Source organism: Trichosurus vulpecula, chromosome 5 (genome assembly GCF_011100635.1).
Source record: "Trichosurus vulpecula isolate mTriVul1 chromosome 5, mTriVul1.pri, whole genome shotgun sequence".
Taxonomy (NCBI): domain Eukaryota; kingdom Metazoa; phylum Chordata; class Mammalia; order Diprotodontia; family Phalangeridae; genus Trichosurus; species Trichosurus vulpecula.
Window position 1 is genome coordinate 288,966,910 of NC_050577.1, and position 24,165 is coordinate 288,991,074.

Here is a 24,165-nt window from a genome sequence, read left to right on the forward strand (position 1 = left end):
TTATCATTTATCAGATTGGCCTTTTTTACAGTGAGGCAGAATAGAGTATTGGGCTTGATGTCAGGAAGACCTGGGTTCAAATCTTGCTTCCAACACTTTCTAGTCTTGTGACCCTTGGCAAGTCACTTCAGTATTTCTTTCAAGCAGCTCCTTAGAGCTTCTTTATTGGCATCCATGTTGTCCCTGCAACTGGGGAACTTGAGGCTAATGCATCTCCTGGGCTGCAGGAGGGTTGGTTAAAGCTTATGAAATGCACTAAATCCAGCGCTGCTGTGATAAGCTCCTGGGAGCAAGGGTGGGGGTGGGGAGGACCACTCTTCCCAAGGAGGGTCGATCCAGTTGAAGAGTAGAATGGAGCAGGTCAAAGTTTCTGGACTGATCAGCAGAGGTGTTTGGCTGCTACCTGTCCAGCTTGAGTGAGATAGAGAGACCCAGTCTGAACAAAGTTAATAAAGAACTATACTAAGCCTTAGGTCAGGTCGATATCTGCATTGGCGGAAGGAGTTTCCACATTTGGAGTTGCCCTCCCTGATGAAATCACAGATCTTGTATGGGCTTCCTGGGGAGTAGATTTAAAGAGGAATCTTCCCTCTCCTCCTCATCCTCAAGTTGGGCTTTGTTTTTTTCCAGGTGAACCCTCTGAAATTGACCAGAGAGACAAATACGTTGGAGTTTGTGGACTTTTTGTGTTGCACTTCCAGATTTTTCGGACTGTAGATAAAAAATTTTATAAATCTTTACTGGACATTTGTAAGAAGGTAAGAATTTTGTGCTCTTTTTTGTTTTCAAGTAAAACAGACACAACTAGGTTAGAAAGCATCTGCTTTCTTTTCTTTTCTGAGATTTGGCACATAATTTAAAACAGAGATTTTGGAGCTTACTTCAGATGGACCTTACTGCAGGATTAGGATCTGTCTGGCCAGAACTTCCATCTCTCAGCAGTTATTTCTTACGTTAATGCAAAGGGGAATTCAAGCTGGTCAGTCCCCAGGGAATTAACATCTGTTTTGTGCGTCTCTAAGGAGTGAGGGTTTAATTATCTTTCTTGTAATTTAGATGGGATTTGATAACCAGAGAATATTCAGACTTTTAGAGTTATCATGATGTTTAACCCCAAGAACAAAGCTGCCAGTAATGTGTCATGGAGGACTACTCGTTATGTGGTGCCTGTTTTGGGAGTAAATTTTTGTATGAGACTAGTTCATCGCCCTGGTGTTGGTTTTGATCTTATGAGCTTTCACTGCCTAGTGTGTGCGTTCATTTTCCCTTTTGCTCTCAATGCTTCAGGTACCAGCCATCACTTTAACTGCTAACATGATTTGGTTTGCGGATAACTTTTTGATCCAGAAAATGCCAGCAGCTGCCAAACTCCTTGACAAAAAAAGCCTTCATGCCATTAAAACGCACAGGGATACTTTTCTGCAACAAAAGGCCCAGTCACTTACCAAGTATGTTACCTAAAGCTGCCTAATAATCAGGAAGATGTTGTCTATTTCTAGATGTAATAGTGAGTCTTCTTAAATCATGTGGGAAAAGGAAGATGGCATCAGATTTTAATTGATTCCTCATTAGTGAGTGGCATTAGGGTTTGGATTTGAGTAACATGAGTAGAATTTTTAAAACTTTATGACTGCATGACTATCTGTTTAAATTGAGTTTAGATTATAAAGATCAATAGATGATGTGGATTTCTTGGTGTTGAATTAAATAGTATTTTGACTGAGAGAAGCCAGCGTCTATATAGTGTCTACTGTGTGCCAAGCACCATGCTAAGCTCTTTACAAATATGACTTCATTCGATCCTTAGCAACAGCTCTGGGAGGCAGGTGCTATCATCATTCCCACTTTACAGTTTGCAAAACTGAGGCAAACAGGCTAAGTTACTTGTCCAGAGTCATACAGCTAGTGAGTGTCTCATTTCAGGTTGGCTCTTCCTGCCTGCCGGCCAGCGCTCTGTCTGCTCTGCCAACTAGCTGCACCTCCCCCCCCAAATGGGACTCATTGACAATTTACATCTATTGGTTTATTCCACGGTAGCTTTAAATGTTGGCTACTTTGTTTAGTACCCCATAAAAAGCCGACTGCTTTGGGTAGACTTCTTTTTATCTGTTAAAAAGTGGGAGTAGTTTATTGCTGACTTCATATGTGATAACTGTTTATGCTTGTATTCTTACTTCTGAATGGTCTTTTGTTATTAGAAAATGAATCTTTTTTTTGTGAGGGGGAAGGCAGGGCAATTAGGGTTAAGTGACTTGCCCAAGGTCACACAGCTAGTAAGTGTGTTAAGTGTCTGAGGCTGGATTTGAACTCAGGTCCTCCTGACGCTTGGGCCAGTGCTCTACTCACTGCACCACCTAGCTACCCCTAGAAAATGAATCTTAATCTTGGAATACTAATATTTTTTAATCTGTAGAGTTGAAATAAAATGGATAGCATGCCTCCTCTAGATGTCTGAGGAAAGATCACTTCTGAAAACATCATGTTTTTCTTCGTTAGAGATGTGCAGTCTTACTACGTCTTTGTTAGCTCATGGATGATGAAAATGGAATCCATTTCATCTAAAGAACAGCGAATGGATAAGTTTGCTGAGGACCTCACCAATAGATGCAGCGTTTTTATACAGGTAGCATACGTTTTGCCCTTGGTGAAATACTTTGTAAGTTATTTGTCTAAAACTTGTGGAAATTGGATTAGTACAAGCTTGGCTTTTACCTGGAAAAGAATAGTAACATTTTGTCATACAGGCCATGATTGGGAACCAGGGATGAGATGAGGGAATTGTGAACTGGTGTGAGCTCTCCTCGCTTCCCTCATCAGCATCATCTCAGGCTTTTCCCTCTCTTGGTCTCTGTGTCTCACAGAGTCTCTGTTCCTTACCCCAGAGCTGTCGGTTCTTATTCTGGCTTTCATGACAGAATGCTTCTAGGATGTATGTGCATCCTGTCTCAGTGCTTTGTATGCCCGTAATGCACCCTGATTTTGATGTGAGGACTTTTATTTCCCAGAGTTATCGAAGAGAAAAACCACCTGGAGGCATAGTCAGCTCAGCAAACACATTACACACGGCCTATCTGCATCTTACTCTGCTAGCTTTGTTTTTTTGAGTTACTAGCTGTAAAGATACTTAGCCAATTTCAAAAGTCCCAGGTATTTGCTTCAGAGAGAGGTAGTCTGGAAAGGTGGGAGCTGTGAGATAACCTTTTGTGCCCCAGTGGGCCAGGAAAAGAAGGAAAGTCTGGAAGGATTAGTATTGGTGAGCAAGCAGATCTGTCCTTGAGGGCCCTAGAAGGAAAGAAAGAGACTGAACTACCTCCCCCTGGGGTCTTGCTGGTAGGAGGCCTCATCAGGCTGAGTGCTTTATATCCAGTCCCCTGCCCCTTCATTAATTTCCTAGCCTCCTCCCCCTTTTCGATGCCCGGGAGCCACTGGTAACATGGAGGGACTGGGGTGGGTTTGGGGGGGTCCCTGCTCCTGCTGTCTGGTGTCCTAGGAGGGGGAGGGGAGAAGACAATGCCCCGGTGATGTTGAGTGTGGGGACTAGAAGGCTTAGTTTAGGTTTCATTTCTGTGGGAAATGCTTTCCAAGTGTATTGGCTGAAAGAATCACAGAGCTGGAGCTCAAAGGGGCCTTAGAGGCCAGAAGCCCAACCTGCTCACTTTATAGATAAAGAAATTCAGGAAGAGAGATTAGGTGACTTGCCTGAGGTCACACAGGTGACAAGCAGGGGAATCAGGATATGAACTTGAGTCCTCTGACATGTTTTAACATGCTTTCCATTGTACCGCAATGTAGCAAGCTACTTCAAATTAAACTTTTGGAAAACAGCTCCTGTGTGAGTAGAGCTAACCCACTCACCACTGTTTTGTCTTAAAGTAGCATTTTCTTTGTTGCAGGGTTTTTTATATGCATACAGCATTAGCACCATTATTAAGACTACAATGAATCTCCACATGTCCATGCAGAAGCCCATGACCAAAACTTCGGTCAAAGCCTTGTGCAGACTTGTTGAGCTCCTCAAGGTACGTTTCAGGATGATGTAGCTGCATTCTCTCAGAAGTGACAGAGAGCTGGGGGGATCTCAAAGGTTTTAGTTGCTTGTGAGAGAAAGGCCTGACAAGGACTAGGCATGGAACCAGCACATTAAGAACCAAAGTCAACACGAAGCCTTCATGTCAACACTAATGACTTTGATTTTAAGTTACTGCCCTTGTACGTAATGTACCTGGGAGTGAGAGAACTAAGTGGCCTTTTTGTTCAAGAACACTTCTTTGTTCTTGGAAATTTAAGATATTTTTTGTTTCCTAAAATATCCTTTCTCATATTTATTGTCATTTTTTAAGTTTGACTTTGCAAGGCACTTGCAGGTAGTTTGACAGGTGTATGGAAGGGCAGTTGGGATGGCAGGCCTCCTTTGCCCATGGCAGTCGGAGCTTTGTTTCAGCAAACAAGAAGAACACATGGTGCAAGGATGTCTTGGGGAATTCTTGCCCCATAGGTCTCCTCTTGAGGCCTCTTTCTTTGAGCTTCATCACCAATGGAGAGCTGTCCTTTTGGACTGGCTTATAATGAGAAAAAGTAAATGAATATACTCTTAACTTGGGTTTCTTAAGTTTTGTGATTACAGTTTTGTGAGCAACTTTTGTTGTTGTTGTTGTTAATAGAAGGTACCCTTTATTAATGTGGCCTGGCCTTCTAAATACATGTAAAAAGCTAACTCTGCTTTAATGATTCACAAGTGAAGTCAGAATACTGTGCATTCCTTTTCAGATCTTCTTTAGAGGAAATACAGTTATCATGTAGGAAGATGAACTTAGGTTCACAATGTTACATTTAGGGTGAAATTTTCGACTAAACCTCATCATTATTACTTTTTTCTTCTAGTCTCTAGGAGTGGGCGAATTAGTACCCTTCCTTTAAACTTGTACAGAAATAGATTTCCTATAATATTACTGCCAGTTAGTAGTCTATCCTAGACAGATTTCCAAATGGCATTTGTCTGCATATTTGGCTCAATATAAGAGACCAAAAAAGAGATCTATTTCAGTATTTAAGAATTTCAAATAACTACCTTTTGATGTATCAAAGTATGAAAATATTGAGATGAATCAGTAAGTCAGTGGGAAAAAATTACTTTTAAAGTTCAATAATGCAGTCATTGGAGAGGATTTTTTTTCTTTTGTTTCTTAAAGGCAATAGAGCATACATTTTACAGAAGAAGTATGGTTGTGGCTGATTCTGTTTCACACATAACCCAGCACCTTCAACATCAAGCTCTTAATTCTATTTCTGTGGCCAAGGTATGTTATATGTCACCTTCATCAAGTCTTGTTGTCTTCATTGGCTTCTACGTAGGTCTTTGTCCTTTAGCTTTTGTCTTAAATGTTTGAGCTAACTCGTAACTGGCCTCCCCAATGCAGACTCTAAGGTAATGCTGCTCTGATCTGGGTTTAGTTCAAATGTTAGGTTTAACCTTTTCCTGAAAGTGGAACATGGTATAACAGTGTATTAATTAAATTAAATGAATTAAAAAGTACAATTGCATTACAAGGCAGTTTTGGCCTTTAGAGCCATGTTTGATGGGTGATCTATTCATCACAGGGCCTAGTAGACAATAGTACACCCAGGATTAGTGCAGGGAACACCCAAGAGTGTCTAAGGAATGTCAGACTATAATGGTTTTGCGTTGTCACAAGGGAGGGCTCAGTCTAGTGGGAGACAATGAGGTGGAATAGAAAAGCGTATGTTAAGTACCTACTGTGTGCCAAGCATTGTGTTGAGCCCTGGGGATTCAAAGAGAAAGCAAGATAGTTCCTGCTTTTAAAGTGCTTACATCCTAATTTAGGGAAACAACATGTACAGGAGAGTTTAGCTGTGAGACAGAGCAATGACCAGGCCCAGGGTCCCCAAGGGTGCATTCTGGGGAAGGGGAGAATTTGCTGGGATATTGGAGGCTGAGGCTTGGGGTGAGGCCATTAGAGGGATACTTTCCTAGTCCAGTAGACTCTACCCATGAATAAATGCAATTTTAAAGTCAGTAAAATTATTTTTCAATTCAGCAAGTATTTATTAAAAGGAAGAAAGAAAAGTCAAGCATGGAAGGCTGATTCTGAATCTTGCATATTTGGGGTTTGGAAATGTTCACCTCGCACATGGCCTCTGTTCCTTGGGCATCAGAAGTCAGATTTTTCTTTCCTTTTTTTCCTTCTTTTCTCATCAAGAAAAGAGTAATTTCCGACAAAAAGTACAGTGAGCAGCGCCTCGATGTCCTCTCTGCCCTCGTGTTGGCTGAGAACACTCTGAATGGGCCAAGCACCCGTCAGAGGCGCCTCATCCTTTCCTTGGCTCTGAGTGTGGGCACCCAGATGGTACGTTCTCTCCTCAGTCTGTTTCTGATTACAATGCAGCCAACCTGGAAGACGACGATGATGATGAGCCAATGTTTGGCCCCTTCTTTTTCTTTTCCTCAATAGAAAACATTTAAGGATGAAGAGCTACTCCCTCTCCAAGTAGTGATGAAAAAACTGGATCTAATTAGTGAACTCAGAGAAAGGTGAGCAGCCAATGTGCTGGAAATGGAAAATGAATCAAATTTATTTGATAAAGGAAGGAAGACTTTCATAACTCAGACATTGGCAGAAGTAGAGAGCACTTGTGTCTCATGAGCAGTTCTGTCCTTCCTTGTGACAGTGCGTGGGGACCATGGATTTCTTTAGCCAATTTTCCCCATATTTAAAGATGAGGCTCTTTGCAACTAATAAAAAAAAAGCTGTCACCTCGGATGTGGTTAGCAGTGTGAATCCTAGTGTGTTCTCATAAATTTTGCCATCTAAAATACCTTACTCTAGAAATTTACGTGGTTTTTTAAGAGCTTCCCTGACTCCTGACGAATTAGGTTCCTAACAGATCTACACTTGATATTCATCCCCTATCTGTGTTAAGGTGACAGTCATGAATGCCTTGTGTTTCGTAATGGAGGAAGTGGAGTGAGGAAGTAGCTCATTCCTTTTGGAACTGATGCCATTTACCTCCCATCACAAGGAGAGATGATGAATTTGTATGTCCCTTTATTGTAGGAGGCGTAGTCATTTGTTGCTGTCTGAGATGAAAAAAGCATTTGACAGGCATTAGAAATAGGTGACTGTGACCTCCTGACTCATTTTTGGGGAAGGTTTAGCTCTCTGACTTACAGGTGGGCACTACAGCTGAGAATAAAGCATCCCTCATAAGTTACTAATCAGCACGATATTTCTTGTTAGCCTTGGTCCTTTGAAAGGCACTTGAACCCATTGCCAAATACCCCGTAAAACACAGGCTTATTGGCTAATGAGCATCTTACAAGGCGCTGCAGGAATGTGGTGTTGGGTTCTTTCCCAGCTCAGTGATTTGGCGTCTCAGGATCCCATTCCTTTCACCGTTGTGTCTTGAGTAGCTTCGGTTTCTTTGACCACTCATTATTGTCTTGCATTGTAGAGTCCGAACGCAGTGTGACTGCTGCTTCCTGTACTGGCATCGAGCCGTCTTTCCAATTTATTTAGATGATGTGTATGAAAATGCTGTTGGTGCAGCTAGATTACATGTAAGTAAAGAACCGAAAAAAGCCTCGCTAGGCCAGTTACTGATTTAGTTTAGCAGGGCACCGTCACTGAAAAAGGAACCATTGATTACCCTTACTAAGCCGTTTGAAAAGTGCATTCCCATTAGTGCTAAGTAATGATGGACGAGGTCTTAATATTATTATTTATGGAACTAATTTTAATAATTTGCTCTTTCTGTCTTGTCTGTTTTAGATTATTAGGAAGGGGCTATGGAAGAAGGTAGTGTAGCCAAACTTGAGAAATTGCAAGTGCAACATGTGAAAAAAATGGAAACCATTTCCATTGGTCTGGAACTAGAGGAACAAACCTGACTTTATTAAATTCTTGCATGGTAGGAATGGATTATCTCTCAAGGAGTCTATTCAGAGCTTTATTTGCTCCCAACTTTGCCTAAGTAGGAGGTTGGCTGATAATAGTGGCTTGGTAATGATAGGATCTGTCAGCACAGCCTTCGTTCCTATTAGTAGATCCCCTGTTGGGGTAAGAAGGAGGAGGAAGTTGGGTGACACACAACCCAAGGCAAAGCACTCAGTGTTTATTGAATTGAAGATCCTTAGTTGACACCAGGAATGTGCTCAGCTCTAGAATACTTGGGAGCTGTGTCAGTGACTCCCACTGAAGCAGTGTGTGCAGTGGAAAGGATGGGCCACCTGGGTTTGAATCCTGCTTACGATGCGTGATAGCTGTACACCATGGATGTCACCACCTGTCTGCGTTTCAGTTATTGATAACACCTGTACCACTTACCATGCCAGGCTGTTGTATCAGATGAGATCATGTGTGGAAAGTACTTTGTAGTAGAACTTAGACTGTGCCCCATGTCCAGCTGTCCTCATTATTACAGTAGCAGGTATGCTTAGACTCCAAAGCCAAGAGTCCTCTTTGCAGTCAGCTCCTGAAAGAATGCCAGCAAATCCTAATTCTCAAAAATTTTGTCTGGTCCTCAAGTTTAATTATGTTTTTTCATGGTTGTATTAATCTTTAATGATACAGAGCAAATTTAGGTGTTTTCATTGCTTTTCAGCACCTTCCCCATGAATTTTGCTCTCTGGAAGTCAGTTCTCAGATGTTGTGTTAGTTGGTTTTCCTTTGTTCCAAGGGAAGATTCTATGGAGAAGAGGGTATTAGAAAGTTATTATTGGTATAAATAAACCAAAAGGCACTAACATAACTAAATATAAGTCAGCTATTGAGTGAGGGGAAGAAAATAATTCCCTCTTTCCTTTTCCCCTTAAATCATTCTAATTTCAGTTAATTTAACTTTTCTGTTGGGTACCATAGTCATTTAAAAATCATTTACTCATGAAAAACAGAATGTTTAGTATTGGAAGTCAGCTTGTTTGAAATGAATATTGGGAAAAAGAATCTGGGGTGGAAACTTTCTGGACATATAAAGCATTTATTTGGGAGTCTTCAAGAAGGAAAATTGGGAGAAATTGGGAGAGAAAGTCATCCTTTGAACTGAAGTGATGTCTTCCAAAATAAAATATGCACCATTTCCTGTGATGTGATAGACTTTGGGGGTTCATATCTTATTTGTATAGTAACTTCTTTCTCTTCTTAGTACATGTTCAGTGCTCTACGGGACTGCGTACCTGCTATGGTGTGCGCGAGACATTTAGAGTCTTATGAAATCCTTCTGAATTGCTATGACAAGGAGATTATGGAAATTTTAAATGAGGTAACTGCATATTGTCTGAAAAACAAAATAGGTATTTGGAATGCAGTGTTTGGGTACATTTTTGGATCAAAGTGAGCTTTCAATAGGATAAAATTACGAAATGAAGGTTTGAAAAAGCAGCCAAAATGTTTTCTGTTCGTCTTTTTGTAGCTATGCAATTCTCATTTTAGACTGGGAAACTTGTTGGAAAATTTAATGAAGCATACATTCCTTTAGTGATTGTAAATGTATTTGGATTTTGAGTTTTAGTCTGAAATTTTAGGGGCAAAATAAATTGGGGGATAAAATCCTTAGTTATAATAATATATTTTGAAGGTAGTTTATTTAATGTTATTGGACTCACCTTTCTGATTGGGGAAAGACTATATACAGCTGCAAAAATTTGCTTATTAACAATGTCTCTTTAATATGACTCAAAATGCTAAGATTGGTGTTCCTTCCCCTGTGGATTTTTCACAGGCTTTGGCTATGGGCAGAGGAGTTGAAGTTCCCTGCTTTTGTATGTTTGAAAAGCATTTACTACTGTGTTGGCATCTTTGTTGCATACACATGAAGTAATTTGTGAGGGTAGTGATACAAATAGTAATGGTAGAAAACAGTATTGTGGAGCTTACCTTGGTACTTTCTGGGTAAAACCCTTAGTTGAAGGATTGGAGCAAAGTAATTCCCACATTCCCAGTAAAATCCTTTGTTCCGTGGTATTGTCACTGATTTTCTCTGCACTTTGTTTCCTTGCTAATCTGAACATCTATATCATGATTACCAAGCAAATTGGAGGCAGCCAGTGGTGATGTCATTGTGTGATTAAAGCAGTGTGTGCTAACATTTGTCTGAGCAGCATCTGCTGGAGAAATTGTGCAGAGAGATTGAGAAGGACCTGCGTCTGTCTGTGCACACCCACCTCAAGCTGGATGACCGAAACCCATTCAGAGTCGGCATGAAAGACTTGGCCCTTTTCTTCTCTCTGAACCCCATTCGTTTCTTCGATCGCTACATTGACATCAGAGGTGCGTGTTCCGTGTTCCCTCTCTGGGTCAGTCCCGTGTTCCCTCGCTGGGTCAGTCCCGTGTTCCCTCTCTGGGTCAGTCCCGTGTTCCCTTCCTGGGTCAGTCCCGTGTTCCCTCTCTGGGTCAGTCCCGTGTTCCCTCTCTGGGTCAGTCCCGTGTTCCCTCGCTGGGTCAGTCCCGTGTTCCCTCTCTGGGTCAGTCCCGTGTTCCCTCGCTGGGTCAGTCCCGTGTTCCCTCTCTGGGTCAGTCCCGTGTTCCCTCGCTGGGTCAGTCCCGTGTTCCCTCGCTGGGTCAGTCCCGTGTTCCCTCGCTGGGTCAGTCCCGTGTTCCCTCTCTGGGTCAGTCCCGTGTTCCCTCGCTGGGTCAGTCCCGTGTTCCCTCGCTGGGTCAGTCCTGTGTTCCCTCCCTGGGTCAGTTCTGTGTTCCCTCTCTGTCATTTGGGCCACTTGCGGCTTTTTTGTGCTAAAGAACCCAGTGGAGACCCTTATTTCCACATTGATCCATTTACCCTGGAGTGGCTTCCTTTTTCTTCTTTGGGCCTACTTTCTAACTCTTAATATCTCATTAGAAAGGCGCAGAGCTCATTTTCAGAGGCCTGATGAGGTTTTCTCTTTTTCCTGGCTTTCTTCCTCAACGCAGTCAGGATCCCTTAGATACCAAGTGGACTCTGGTGTTGGTTTTATTTTTTTTTTTGATACAGCTTTTGTAACACATTATTTGGACAAGACTTTCTACAACCTAACAACGGTTGCTCTTCATGACTGGGCCACTTACAGCGAAATGAGAAATTTAGCAACTCAGCGTTATGGCTTGGTCATGACAGAGGCCCATCTCCCCAGTCAGACTTTGGAGCAGGTAGAGTATGTGTAAAGCGGATTGACAATGGTTCTTTTTTATGCTTCATTTTGTGTGTGTTCGTTTGCATTGTAAATACCATCATGCCTCACTTTGAGAAGACAATGGGTGGAAATTCAAGCTTATGTAGGAAGGACTAGAGCCTGATTATTTGCCGTATGGAAGGATTCACCATAGATTCTCCTTATGCCAGCCTCCCCTACAATCTTTTTAAAATGGCTCTGGAGTCAGGAGGAGCTGAGCTCAAATTTGGCCTCGCACACTTACTAGCTCTGTGTCTCTGAGTGAGTCACTTAACCCCAGTTGCCTCAAAAAAAAAAAAGATTTGACTGCACGCTTTTGGAGGAGCACATTTGTTGCATGAAGGGAAGGAGCATTGAGAGCTCAGTGAGTATGTCGCTCTTTCCCAGGGTCAGAGTAGAGAGAGCTCGTTGTGATATTGTCCAGATGCGTTAGGTTGATCACTCTTGGGCCAGCAGACTCCCAGACTAGCCAGGCCAGCTTACAAAGTGGCCATCCATCCTAGGCACCCGTTAGTTCTTGCTGAGGTGAGGGGATGCTTAGGTGGTGGATCCAGGACAGTCCTCCCAGAAAGCTTTCTACTCACGTTTTACTGACTCAGAGGAACCCTGTTTTGGCTGTCGCTTTTATACTCCATCTTTTGGCTGTGTCAGGTGCTGCTGGCTTTCTGCTAAGGAGAATAGTGCTGTTGTGAGTACCCCTGGGACAGAGGGAGCTGGGGGATTGATAGCTAATGAAAAAGGAGGTTTTATACCCAGATACCACTTGTCCCTCTTGAGGAATCTTTGGTGATCTGACCAGTTGCCCGTGGTGGTTGAAGAAGCAAAAAGACTTTTAATAGTCCCGGGGCACCTCTTCTGCTCATTTCTCAGACCTCCCTAAGGCTATGGGAAGAATGTGGAGGATGAGTAGTGAATCTGCTTCTTTTAGGAACTTTTACCTACTAAGTACTAAGAGGTTAAGTCACACAATCCTCCAGTCACATTATGGAGCTGATTGCTAGTTGTCTTTATCTGAAGGACATTTTGGGCTTGTCCTGTGGAGAGACCGTGGTATTGTTTCTTTAAGATTTTAAATGGTTGGTTAACACTGCATAACTAGAAATCACCGTAGCTGGCTCTTGATGGAGGCCCAAGCTCTCTTCATGGTCGAGGGCCTGTGATGGATTGACTTGTGTGTAATACTTATGATCACAAGCCGCTTGTAATACAGTTTTTAAATGGATTGAATTTCAGGGTCTGGATGTTCTGGAAATCATGAGAAACATTCACGTATTTGTGTCCCGATATCTCTACAACCTCAATAATCAGGTAAGCGGTGGCTGGGCTTGAGGGGAAGGGTGGTGTTTCATGGATGCCCAGAGGCCTTGTGGTCTGGTGCATCTTCGTTCTCTCATTGTGGTCTCTGGACCCCCAGAAGTCCCCGTTACCTTTTCAGGGGGGTCCTCAAGATCAGAGCTGTCCAGAGTAATACTAAGATGTTATTTGCCTATTAAAATACTCCCTCCTTTCCCAATCACATATTTGTATGGGGCTAGATTTTCTTCATAGGCCCATCGACCAAAACAGCATCTGGCAACAGATTGAGTCTACAAGCAGAGGTGAGAACCAGCTGTCTTCTTTTAAGCCAGACTTGGAGAATTCTTATCTAATCTCTTCTTCTGTTGCCAGGGCTTACAGTACCTGGCACATAGTGGGTGCTTGATAAATGCTTGTTGATTCATATGTTTCCTTTGGAAAACCTTCAGTCTTGGATGACTTGTGTGTGGGGTAATTTTTTGATTCACTGTGCTTTGCTTAATTGACTAAACATAAATCTGGTTACTTGTAGATATTCATTGAACGGACTAGCAACAACAAGCATTTGAATACAATTAACATCCGACACATTGCAAATTCAATTCGCACTCATGGGACAGGAATCATGAACACAACAGTAGGTACCTTTTGCTTTTTTTCTTCTGGATCTGTAATTTTCCTGGTGTAGTTTGCTTTGAAAATCTTTTCTTCTTGCTGCACAATGTAAAGGGATGCTTGGGAGATGGTACAGTGCCTAAGGAAGCTAAAGGTTTTCAAGCATCCTCAAGCACTTTAGATACATCAATTTTTAGTATATGCAAATAGTTAGTAAGCTTATTGCAACTTATCTGTGCATAATCCATTAAAACAAGCCTCTTACAACTTTGAGTGGGCAACTTAGCAATTTAGGTGTTCTCTGTGCCCATGAAAGTTAACATGATGGCAAAACATTCTTTAACTCAGACCTTTCACAAAATCTCACTGCTCTTTCCTGTGCTTAATTTGAAAATTTTGCTAGATATTAAGAACAGTTAATGTGGTTGTTGGTAGATAATCATCCATTATATTATTTAGATGTTTTGGGAGCTTTCCTTCTCTCCTTATCAAAATTTCCAGATTAGTACATAATATAATGAAAAGTCTTTTTTAAAATTAAAGCTTTTTTGAAGAATTTAAAAATCAACCTCACAGTGAAAGTTATTCATCCCATAGTACTTTTAATTCACCTTTTCTATCCCTATAATTTTATAATTGCTTAGAGGAAAGACTTTCTGTGAAATGTGTCTGAAGGAGGGATTGTGGGCTGGGGGAGTTTCAGCACCTGAAATCTCCAAACTTTGTGCAAGCCATTACCTGCAGGGGTTAAAATCAGTCTTAAAGATTGACAGGTTTCTTACTGCAGGCCTAGGGGTGGGGAACCTGTGGCCTCAAGGCCACATGTGCCCTTGAGACTGTAGATTCCCTTCCCCTGGACCATTTGGTAATAGTAAAGAGCATGGTCTCAGACCTCACAGAGCTTATAGTAGCCTTTTCTCTCTTAGGAATCTCATTTACTTCCTTATCTTCAGTTAATATCTACTTATGTGTTTTTTAAGAAGAAATTTTTTGGGGATCTTTTGTTTTTACATCACCTATAATTTCTAGTGTGTCCTTCTTCTCTTCCCCTCCCAGAGAGCCAACCTAAAAGAATAAATGAAAGTAAAGAAAATCGAAGGAAAGTTAACAATATAGTGAAAATATCTAATGTTATATTTAGTGTTATCCACCCATGGTCTCTCACTTTTGCAAAGAAGGTGAGAGGAAATGTCTTCACATATTTTTTGGGGGGCCAAACTTTTCTATTATGATTTCTTTAAAAAACTTAAAAAGCATCTATTTTTTCTCCTTCCTACCTCTTCCAACCTTAATGGAAAAACAAAACAGAGCAATAATTTGTTGATTACAATTTTGTAGAATTCAGGGTTGGAGTTTTTTTCTTGGCTATTGTTTCCCTTTACATTGGTGTGTGTGTGTGTGTGTGTGTGTGTGTGTGTGTGTGTGTGTGTGTATGTAGCTGTTTTTGTACTTACTTTGTCTGGCATCAGTTCATGTAAGTCTTTCCATGCTTCTCTAGTCATCACATTCTTTGTACGCCACAATTTGTCACTCCCTAATCGATGAGCACCAATTTCCATTTCTTTGCTACTATACAAAGGGCTACTATAAATATTTTGGTTTAATGGGGCCTTTTGTTTTTCTTCCTACAGATTTGATTTGATTTGTTTTTCAGCCTTGGTTTTCTCTTCTGGTATCAGTTACCTCAAACCCAGTAGATCTAAAACCAAAAGAGTCATCTTTTAATCTTTTTTTTTTGGTTATTCTAAACTTCACAAATTTCAGCATACTTGAGAATTTCCATATATGGAGAAGAACAGAAGCAGAAGGTTATACATGAAACCACTCTCTATTGCATTTTTAAAAAGAATTATGATAAATTTAGCATGTTAGTTTCAAAGCTGCCCTGTTTGTCTACTTCTGAACTCCTTTGTATTCTGTGCATTTAAAAAAATGCTCTAGTGACCCTCTTTTCTCCTCTTTCTTGTCAGTATCACTAGTCCCCCACTTCATGACCTTTTTGTAATTATGTCTGTTGGCATTGGTTCAAAAACTCATTAGGTACTTTTATACTATGTCCTCCTTTCTAATTTTGAATTTTAACTTTTTAACAGGTTAATTTCACCTACCAGTTTTTGAGAAAGAAGTTCTATATATTTAGTCAGTTTATGTATGATGAACACATCAAATCCAGATTGATCAAAGATATCCGGTTTTTCAGAGAAGTCAAGGACCAAAATGATCACAAGGTATATTGTATCTCTTTACTATTTTTGAGATGGTTTGGTTGAGCTTCAGAGGCGGCCTGGCTTAATGGGTGCAAGCTTACCCTTGTACTTGGGAAAGATGTGGGTGACTATCCTGGCTTCTGCCACATCCTGCTATTTGGCCTTAAACAGGTCATTTACTACTTATTGCTCCCGGTGACTCTCACAGATGAGATGCTGCTCTGCATTGGGGGAGGGAGTTTCCATACTGAGCTCCCCACCCTCCTGACATCACAGGCCTGGACCAAACATAGATTTATTTGAAATTACCCTTGTAGGCACAGTAGACAGTTTATAAAGGTCTGTTGGAAATGCCATAAACTAGTGATGCTCTGCATCCTTTTTGGTGATTATTGTGACAGTCAGAGCAACAAACCAAAATAGAGATGGAATGTGTTAAAAGATCGCATTCTATCAAAGATGAAATTACACCGGTTATGCCCTACCTTAATGGAGGTCAGTAAAGCTTGTGTGATCATGTTCTCTCCTTCTGTAAGGAAAAAGAAGGCTTAATTGTTATTCCAAAATGAATTTATCACCCATCTCTTTAACTCGGTGTATTGAAAAAGCCTGTTGTCTGCTTGGTGGCAGTATATAATCCAGCTGCCAGATGTAACTTGGGAATGAATGCCCTTGGTGAGCTTCTGCCCTCCAGGAATGATTTCATCCTGCCTATCATTTTAGGATGAGGAAGTAGATGTCCCCACAGAGGGATTTTGGTTCTGTTTTTGAACCCTTGGGCAGGCTGGTTAGATGTTTGGATGTAGTCATGGTGATGAGGAGCACACAATCAAGGGGAGTATTTTTTCTGTGACTTATCAGAGAAAAGAAAGGTAGTTGTTAACATCAGACTTTTGTCATCTCCCCTTTTAAAAAATCTTAACTATTATAAAAGCACAAAGGAGTGAAGCATTTTTTTATTTAGAGGCAATTAGGGTTAAGTGACTTGTCCAGGGCCACACAGCTAGTATGTTTCTGAGGCTGAATTTGAACTCAAGTCTTCCCGACTCCAGGGTCAATGCTCTCTCCACTGCGCCACCTAGCTGCCCCAGGATTGAAATATTTAAAGCCTTTCTCTGGCTCCACCCTATCCTTCCAGGTCACTGATATGTTGCTCACCATCACACGTTTGGTCTTCCAGCCCAATTGGCAGACTTAGGCCTCAGTGCCATCACATTCTGTTTCTTGCCTCTGTGACTTTTATAGTCTGTCTTTCATCCCTCTGGGAACACCCCTATTTCTCAAGTACCATCATCCTTCAAAGAAGCCTTGCCTGAATCGTTCAGCACCATGTTTGTGTCCCTGGTGCTTAGCACAGGGCCTGGAACATAGATGCTTAATAAATGTTTTTTTTTATTAACTGTAAGCTCCTTGAGGGCAGGTACTGTCTTTTGCCTCTTTTTGTATCCCTAGTGCTTAACTCAATGCCTAATAAGCACATAGTAGGTGCTTATTAAATATTTACTGGTTGGTTGATTGCTGGATTGGATAAATTCTGTAAACAAATTAGAACCCAGAATGGAATTAATATGAAAAGCTTGTAGGTTATATATACATTAAGGATAAATACTTCTGTGTTCTTATGAAGGTACTCCTAAAACTATTTCTCTCTAGTATCCTTTTGAAAGAGCAGAAAAATTCAATCGAGGCATCAGAAAGCTTGGAATAACACCAGATGGCCAGAGTTACCTCGATCAGTTTAGACAGCTCATCAGCCAAATAGGTAAGAAGAATTATTGTGAAATTAGAGTTCATCATTCTTACGGGAATCCTATCTTAAATAAACCTTAATATAGGACAGCTTACGATGTCCGTGTGAGAACTCTTCTTTATTCTTTTGAGATAAGTCAGGCACTCTACTATGCTTATAAATTTATACACACACATGTACACATACATACATATAGATATAGATATAGACACACACACTATATATACACACATACATATATATGCACACTCTCAGAGAGATGGACATATAGACACATGCACTCACACACACTCTTACACCAGAGGCCTTGTGGTCTGGTGCATCTTTGTTCTCTCATTGTGGTCTCTGGACCCCCAAAAGTCCCCATTACCTTTTCAGGGGGGTCCTCAAGATCAGAGCTTTCCAGAGTAATACTAAGATGTTATTTGCCTATTAAAATACTCCCTCCTTTCCCAATCACATATTTGTATGGGGCTAGATTTTCTTCATAGGCCCATTGACCAAAACAGCATCTGACAACAGATTGAGTCTGCAAGCAGAGGTGAGAACCAGCTGTCTTCTTTTAAGTCAGACTTGGAGAGATTTTGAAAAATTATAAAAACTTTTCTGTTCTTCCAACTAAAATTTTTTATTTTGGAAAATATACTTATTTTTCATAAGAACATGTTACTTATCCTAACGTAATAGATTTATTATTGTTATTTTAAATGAATTCAGTATTTTGAAAATTTTTCAGTTTTAATTTTTAATCTAGTAAATTGATAGTTAATATGACATAATATTTTCTAGTACAGTATTGATATATAATATATTGTATTCTAATACAGTATTGATAGAGCCAGCTGATATAAACAAAAGCTCTTTGGGATCCTCAGTAATTTTTGAGAGTGTAAAGGGGTCCTGAGACCAAAAATTTGAGAACCCCTGGTCCAGTGGATAGAAGGCTGGCTTGGAGTCAGGACAACCTGGGTTTAGGTTTTACCTTGTGATATGTACTGGCCATGTGATTGGGCAAGGCACTTAACTTCCCCATGCCTTAGGCAAGTCTGAGACTATAAGTGATAGTTACCGGGCTGTCTGCTCAGAAAGAACGGCTTCATGGGAAACTCGCCTGGACTAGTGAAATCACAGGTACAGACCAAAAAGAAAAGAAAAAAGAGATGGAGGGTGCCCCAGAAGTCTTAGTGCAAAAGACTTTTGGGACAACTTGTTTAACCTTATGTATATACATTTATACATACATCAGTATAAGGTTTTAAGAAATTAAAGGGTGTCCATAGATACAATAAAAAAAGAAATATTAAATTTTCATTGTTAACTTTCTTGTACCACATCTCTCACACTTGCTTAGATGTTGTATTTTGTTCTTTACGGTTTTTTGTATGCTGGACTTCTCTTTACAAATAGCTAGAAGCTCTTTGGAGAAGGTGGCTGGATCTTTGACTTTAACAGACACTCCCCCCGCCCTGCCCCAATCTGCTGGGCATAGTATAGATGACCCACGTTCTAGTTGAACTGAGTTTTGAAAAGTTATGTGTGCTTTAGAGAATGTACGTTCTGCAATATAGTCATCATAGACCAGCTTCGCTTCTATAATTATACTTACTTTATCTTAGCTAGCTTTTAAGGTACTAAAACATCAGAATAGCAAAACTTTAGAATTTTTGCCTTTGTGAATCTTTCATTTTTAATACTGTTTAAATAAGATAAGCTGTTGTTATACAATAACAGTTGTGTTTTGAGACCTTTTGTATGCCATGGGGTGGCAGTCTTCACACTTCATCCTTTGCATGTGCAATTCTCAACGTCTTTGATGGTGAATTTAAGGTGATTAAACTCTGGAATAGGCTTTCATAGACAGCTGAATCCTCATGTCATTTAGAGCCAGAAGGGCCATCTCACCCTCCCTTCCTCCTCCTGCTCACTTATTTTTCAGATAACGTCTCAAGCCCTGAGAGATTGAATGACCCACTGAGGTCATGCAGGTAGAAAGTAGCAGAGATAGCTGTGAGACCCTGGCTGTCAACTGCTGTGTTCTGTTACACACTTTCTGTTACACACTTTCTGTTACACACTTTCTGTTCTTTCTGCCATGTGAGCTTTGGATCATTTCTGGTTTCAAGGGTAGGAAGGAATAGGGAAGTGAATGACGTACTTGGATGTACCACCTCCTGTACCCCATTCACACCCATACACACCCACACGCACAGAGCACACAGACACACAGACACACATATGCTCATGTGTGATTTGGGGAGATCTTTGTGCTCTGCATTTTTATTCTTTGATTGGTCAAATGAAAGCCTGGCAGATTTTGCTTAATTGAAAATATCAGAGGATGGAAGTGCTTACATTTTATATTACCTGGTAACTGAATGGCTGCAGACCTTGTTTGTGAGCATCGTGTGGCCATGCTGTAGTTGTTAGACTTGTTGAGACCCTGATGTCCCTTCATCTAATTGGCTTCTTTTGTCATTTTGAAGGGAATGCGATGGGCTACGTGCGAATGATCCGGTCGGGCGGGCTCCACTGTAGCAGCAACGCCATCAGGTAGGGGCAGACATCTTTTGTCTTGTCAATTGATGCATGTTTCACCTCTACGTTTACCCTTTCTAAACATTTGTGCCATTTGTTTCACGCCTTCTGGAGCTCCTCCTACAGGAGAGAAGCTTCTTCCTCTGCTTCTAATCAGATACTTTGGTGGGCGATAAAAGACATCCTTCAGGGCAGGGGACGTTGGGGCTGTCTCACACTTGATGTCTTTATCTCTGAAAAGCTTTCCCTTTTCCTCTATTGCTATTAATCTAATTTTACAACATGGTATAGCATTCAGGTTGCTCTCAAATGATCTTTTGATCATCGGGATCAGTTTGTTTATTGAGCTCCCAGATCGTTTTATACTCAGTGAAGCTATGCTGGCATCTGTAAGTCAAATGCCTGGTGATTCTGTAGTTTAAATGAATCACTGTGAGTATTTCAGTTTTTAGTTGGATCACACTGTCTGTGTAAATTGAATATGTTACCAATTTTAGTGACATCCTACACAATTTACTATAGGTTTGTTCCTGATCTTGAAGATATTGTCAACTTTGAAGAGCTAGTTAAAGAAGAAGGGCTTTCAGAAGAAACACTCAAAGCAGCAAGGTAATGTTGTATTTGGGGATTACAAAAAGTACTTGGGGTCAAATTTGATCAGGTGGCAAAAAGGGAACTAGAAATTAATCTATGAAAATGCAATTTAAGACAATTTTCTGAAACATGATGCTTGTTCAGAAGTGTTCATTTTGAGCAATTCTTTAGCAACAAAAACCTAAATGAAATTAAAGGTCACATTTCTTAATGAGCTTACCAGACAATGGGCTTTAATATTTGGTTAAGAAGGAAATCTCCCATGAGATTATTACTTTTTCTCTTTGTGCTTCCCACTAGAACTTGGGGCTACAATTGATTTTTCTGATGTGCATTTAGTTAATATTAAAGAGAGGTAAATGGGGTTGGTAAATGCTTAATGGAGTGATTAAACCTGTCTTGTTGCACTCTTTGGAGTCAAATTATGGCTTTGGCAGGACAAATTGAATAAATTTTGGGCAGAATATTTTGGCAGCATGGAGTGCCCTTCTTCCATCTGGTGGTGGTTGACACTCTTATAGAACAGAGGTCAAGCATGCAGCATGTTCAAAATCCATATGTTGTCTCCATAGGGTATAGTACTGGGAGGGAGGGGCAAGGGAGTGATCCTTGGCAGATCTGGCTGCTTCAGTGAAAGAAAGGTCAAGGTTACTTGCATGGTGGCTGCCTCTTTACTTGACTTCCTTGGCAATAACTTGAACCAAGCTGCCCCTTCCCATAAAACTTAATGCCAGGGTAGAGTGCTAACCAGCACACCCTTTATGAATAGTCCTTGTTTAGGGAGAGAGATGTGTGAGTTTGATCCACAGTATAACTAAACCTTGTGACATCTCAGTGGGCTCTGAGGCAGACTTTTAGTATGCTCACCTAATTCCCAAAGAGCAGCTTTTCAAAGGACCTTGTCACACCTTAGTGAGTGTTTCTTTGAGAGTCACGGGAAAGATCGAGGGTGAGATTTCACAGTTGGTATTCTTGTGGAAAGACATAAAGTAGAGGAAGCTTCTCTCTTCTCACTCTCTGTGAGCCCAGAGTGGGAGAGGACATAGAGCCTGGGGACCATAGCACAGGCATCTGCCCTTTGCACGGCCATCTTTTGTATGTCCAACTTGTGAGAATGAGCTGGCGGAGAATCATTACCTCTCTTTGGTTCATCATCAGGTAAATGGGTTCTTAGCATTTTTGCTATTGTGTTTTGCCGTAAGTTAAGTTGAGTCACAAAGAATTGCCTGAGCTACTTTAAAAGCCGTGGTCGAGCCCTGCATCGCACCGTATTAGCCCACTGGCCCATCTTGTTTGAGTCTTTGTGACGATGGATTGGAACATGCTAAATTTGGTTTTCTTGTGTATTGCTGTAGACATCGACCCTGTAGGAATCCATATGGATTCTCATCCACAAACAGTGCCTGAGTCACTGAAAACAGGAAAGACGATGAATGTTTTAAGGGAAGACTTGAAAAAAAAAAAAGCTTATTTCTTTGATCTGAGAGTGTTAGAGAAGGTAGAGCCAGTAAAAGCTTAGCCCCCGCCCCAGCCTGGTGTTCTCTGTTACTTGTGTAAGTATGGGAAAGACTTTCTGTTCCTCAAGAAGACATAAGTTGATGTCTGAAGGTCTCCCAAGCCTCTCAGTTTTTAGGGAGACGCCGTATTTGCCTAGGATTCCCTTTGACCTTGTTCTCCATCCCTTTTCCACATTCCATATGGTGTCTTGTGACCAGACTAGGGTCACTACGTTGTCTCATCTTTTCTGCACATCTGGAATCACGGAAGTATTTTTGTAACATCTCTTGTTCAGCTGGCCTCAAAGCCTCAATGTCAGTGGCCTGCTCGTTGCCTCAGTGTGCAGTTCTTTAAAGGAAATGGGGAATGGCTTACAATATGTGCCTCAACGTGATTTTCTCAAGTTTCACATGTCGGTGTTGGGTTTGTTTCCATAGGGCAATAGGTCTGGCACTGAAATGGACTTAAGAGTCCAGCCTCTTCATTTTACGGATGAGGCAACTGAGGCCTCAAGGGGGGGATGCCTTTCTGAGGTCACCCAGGGAGGGGAAGGGGAAGAATCAGGCTCTGACTTAGCTGCCGTTCATGTGGGAGAACAAGGGCACTTGTTTGGTGTGGCCCAGAGGGCATCTCCAGGAGCCAGGGGTGACAGTGGCCAGGAGGTCTTTCTAGGCTGGATTCAAGGACAAAAGTGCTCTTCGTTAGAGCTGACCGGGATGGGCTGGGCTCTTCCTCACTGGGGGTCTTCAGTGTGAGACTCAGTGGCCACACATGCTGAGGAGGAGACTCTTTGCAGGGATGGTTTGGAGTGGATGGCCATTGCTCTCCCCTCCCTGTCTGAAATGCTGTGGCTCCTTTGTAACTTCAGGATTCCTGCTGCCTGGGGGCTGAAGGAGAGATCAGTGTTGCCCAGCTCTCTAGGGGAGGAGACATTGCAGGGGGACTGCAGGCTTCTCCTTGATATATTGGAATGACTTTAAACAAGCAGTTTCTTTTGCCTCTTTCAAATAATCCAATTCAAAAGGAGAGCAAAAACACCTTGCACCTGTAGCAGCTCCGGCATTGGAGGTTCTTACGTAGGCCCCGGAAGCCTGTCACTTTCCCCATTTGAGTTCACTGTGGGTGGAGGAGATAGTGTGGGTTCTTTTGGCAGATAAGGAATATGTTTTCAGGAACACTTGTTTTTTAATTTATACTTAGTCAGCAAAGTTTCTGATACATTACAGACACTTAAAGTAAATGGAGCCTTTGTTTCAGCATGCTAAATGTAAATCTGAGTGTGCACAAAAACACCTACATTCATAGATTTTCTAGGTTCTGGAACATAGCACAAGCAGTGCTCTGGCTGGTGGGAGGATGTTGACCAAAATGGCCTGAAATCTTTCAGCTTTGGGATATATGAGAGCTTCTCAGGTTTATCCAGTGGCTGTGGTTCCTGGAGATTGACGAGAGATTACGTCTCATTTCTTTAGAATTGACTTCCTACTGAAACCAGTACTATGTTAATCTGAATGTTTTAATCTTTTCATTTGCAAATCTATGATGAAAAATGTGTTAAATCTAAAAAAATCACTGCCATGTTCATTCTGGTATTCCCCCGTTTCACAGGCTTGCTTACTCATGTTTCATCCGTATAAAGGAAGACAGCTACAGCTTTGAACCGGGAAGAACCAGAATGATGGGGAAGCATGTTCAGAGGAGAGCAGGGCTGGCTTGGAGGAGTTTTCTTGAACTATATTCCCTAGGCTGTTGTAAACAGACCGAACCTGCAGAGGCATTTAGTAGGTGCCCTAGCCAGTGAGAATGCCTAGAGCTGGGAGACAGTGTCTGGTGGGTGAGGGAAGAGACAGGAAGCCAGTGTCACAGGACCACAGAGGACATGCAGGAGAGGAAAGTAGATGAAAAGGGGCTTCACAAGCCAAACAGGATTTTATTTTTGGTCCTGGAGGTCAGAGGTAGTTTATTGAAGAGGTAGATAAATTTTATATGTGTGTCATGATAGAAGGTATCTCATTTATTACAACATGCTCACACCTTCATTTTAGGAAGATCATTTTGATATCTGAAGGGAGGGAGTGGGGAGAGATATGAGGCAAGGAGACCAACCAGAGGGTCATTGCAGGAGTGCAGGTGTGAGGTGATGAGGGCAGGCCCCAGGGTGGTGGCTCGGCTGGGGGAGAGAAGGCAGCTCATACAAGGAATATTGGTACAGTAATGTGGGCTGGCCTTGGCAGTAGACTGGCTGTGGGGTGAGAGAGTGAGGAGGTGAGAACGACATCTGAGTTGAGAGCCTGGGTCATCAGGAGGATGGCACTGCCCTGAACAGCGATAAAGGAGTTAGCGAAAGGGAGAAAGAGAAGGAGTTCAGTTTTCAGCCTGCCAGGGTTCAGGATTGGAGATCTCCATCAGGAAGTTTGAGATGTGAAATCAGAGGCAAGAAGAGAGGCTAAGGCCCAATAAGTAAAATTGAGAATTATCTGCTTAGAGAAGCTAATTGGATCTATGAGAGC

The 24,165-nt window shown here is 41.5% G+C and overlaps 1 protein-coding gene across 1 annotated transcript in view; it reads left to right on the top strand.

Annotated features, from left to right (window-relative positions):
- Window positions 1–24,165, top strand: part of WASHC4 (WASH complex subunit 4) — a 57,288-nt gene that overhangs the window by 20,633 nt on the left and 12,490 nt on the right. The window contains exons 12-28 of the mRNA XM_036759210.1: window positions 631–758; window positions 1,288–1,448; window positions 2,497–2,623; window positions 3,894–4,019; window positions 5,190–5,297; window positions 6,219–6,365; window positions 6,471–6,550; window positions 7,471–7,576; window positions 9,160–9,276; window positions 10,115–10,283; window positions 10,984–11,138; window positions 12,395–12,469; window positions 12,990–13,094; window positions 15,166–15,300; window positions 16,933–17,041; window positions 19,513–19,579; window positions 20,087–20,173. Of these exons, the coding sequence (XP_036615105.1) occupies window positions 631–758; window positions 1,288–1,448; window positions 2,497–2,623; window positions 3,894–4,019; window positions 5,190–5,297; window positions 6,219–6,365; window positions 6,471–6,550; window positions 7,471–7,576; window positions 9,160–9,276; window positions 10,115–10,283; window positions 10,984–11,138; window positions 12,395–12,469; window positions 12,990–13,094; window positions 15,166–15,300; window positions 16,933–17,041; window positions 19,513–19,579; window positions 20,087–20,173 (2,002 nt within the window). The remainder of the gene's footprint in view (window positions 1–630; window positions 759–1,287; window positions 1,449–2,496; window positions 2,624–3,893; window positions 4,020–5,189; window positions 5,298–6,218; window positions 6,366–6,470; window positions 6,551–7,470; window positions 7,577–9,159; window positions 9,277–10,114; window positions 10,284–10,983; window positions 11,139–12,394; window positions 12,470–12,989; window positions 13,095–15,165; window positions 15,301–16,932; window positions 17,042–19,512; window positions 19,580–20,086; window positions 20,174–24,165) is intronic.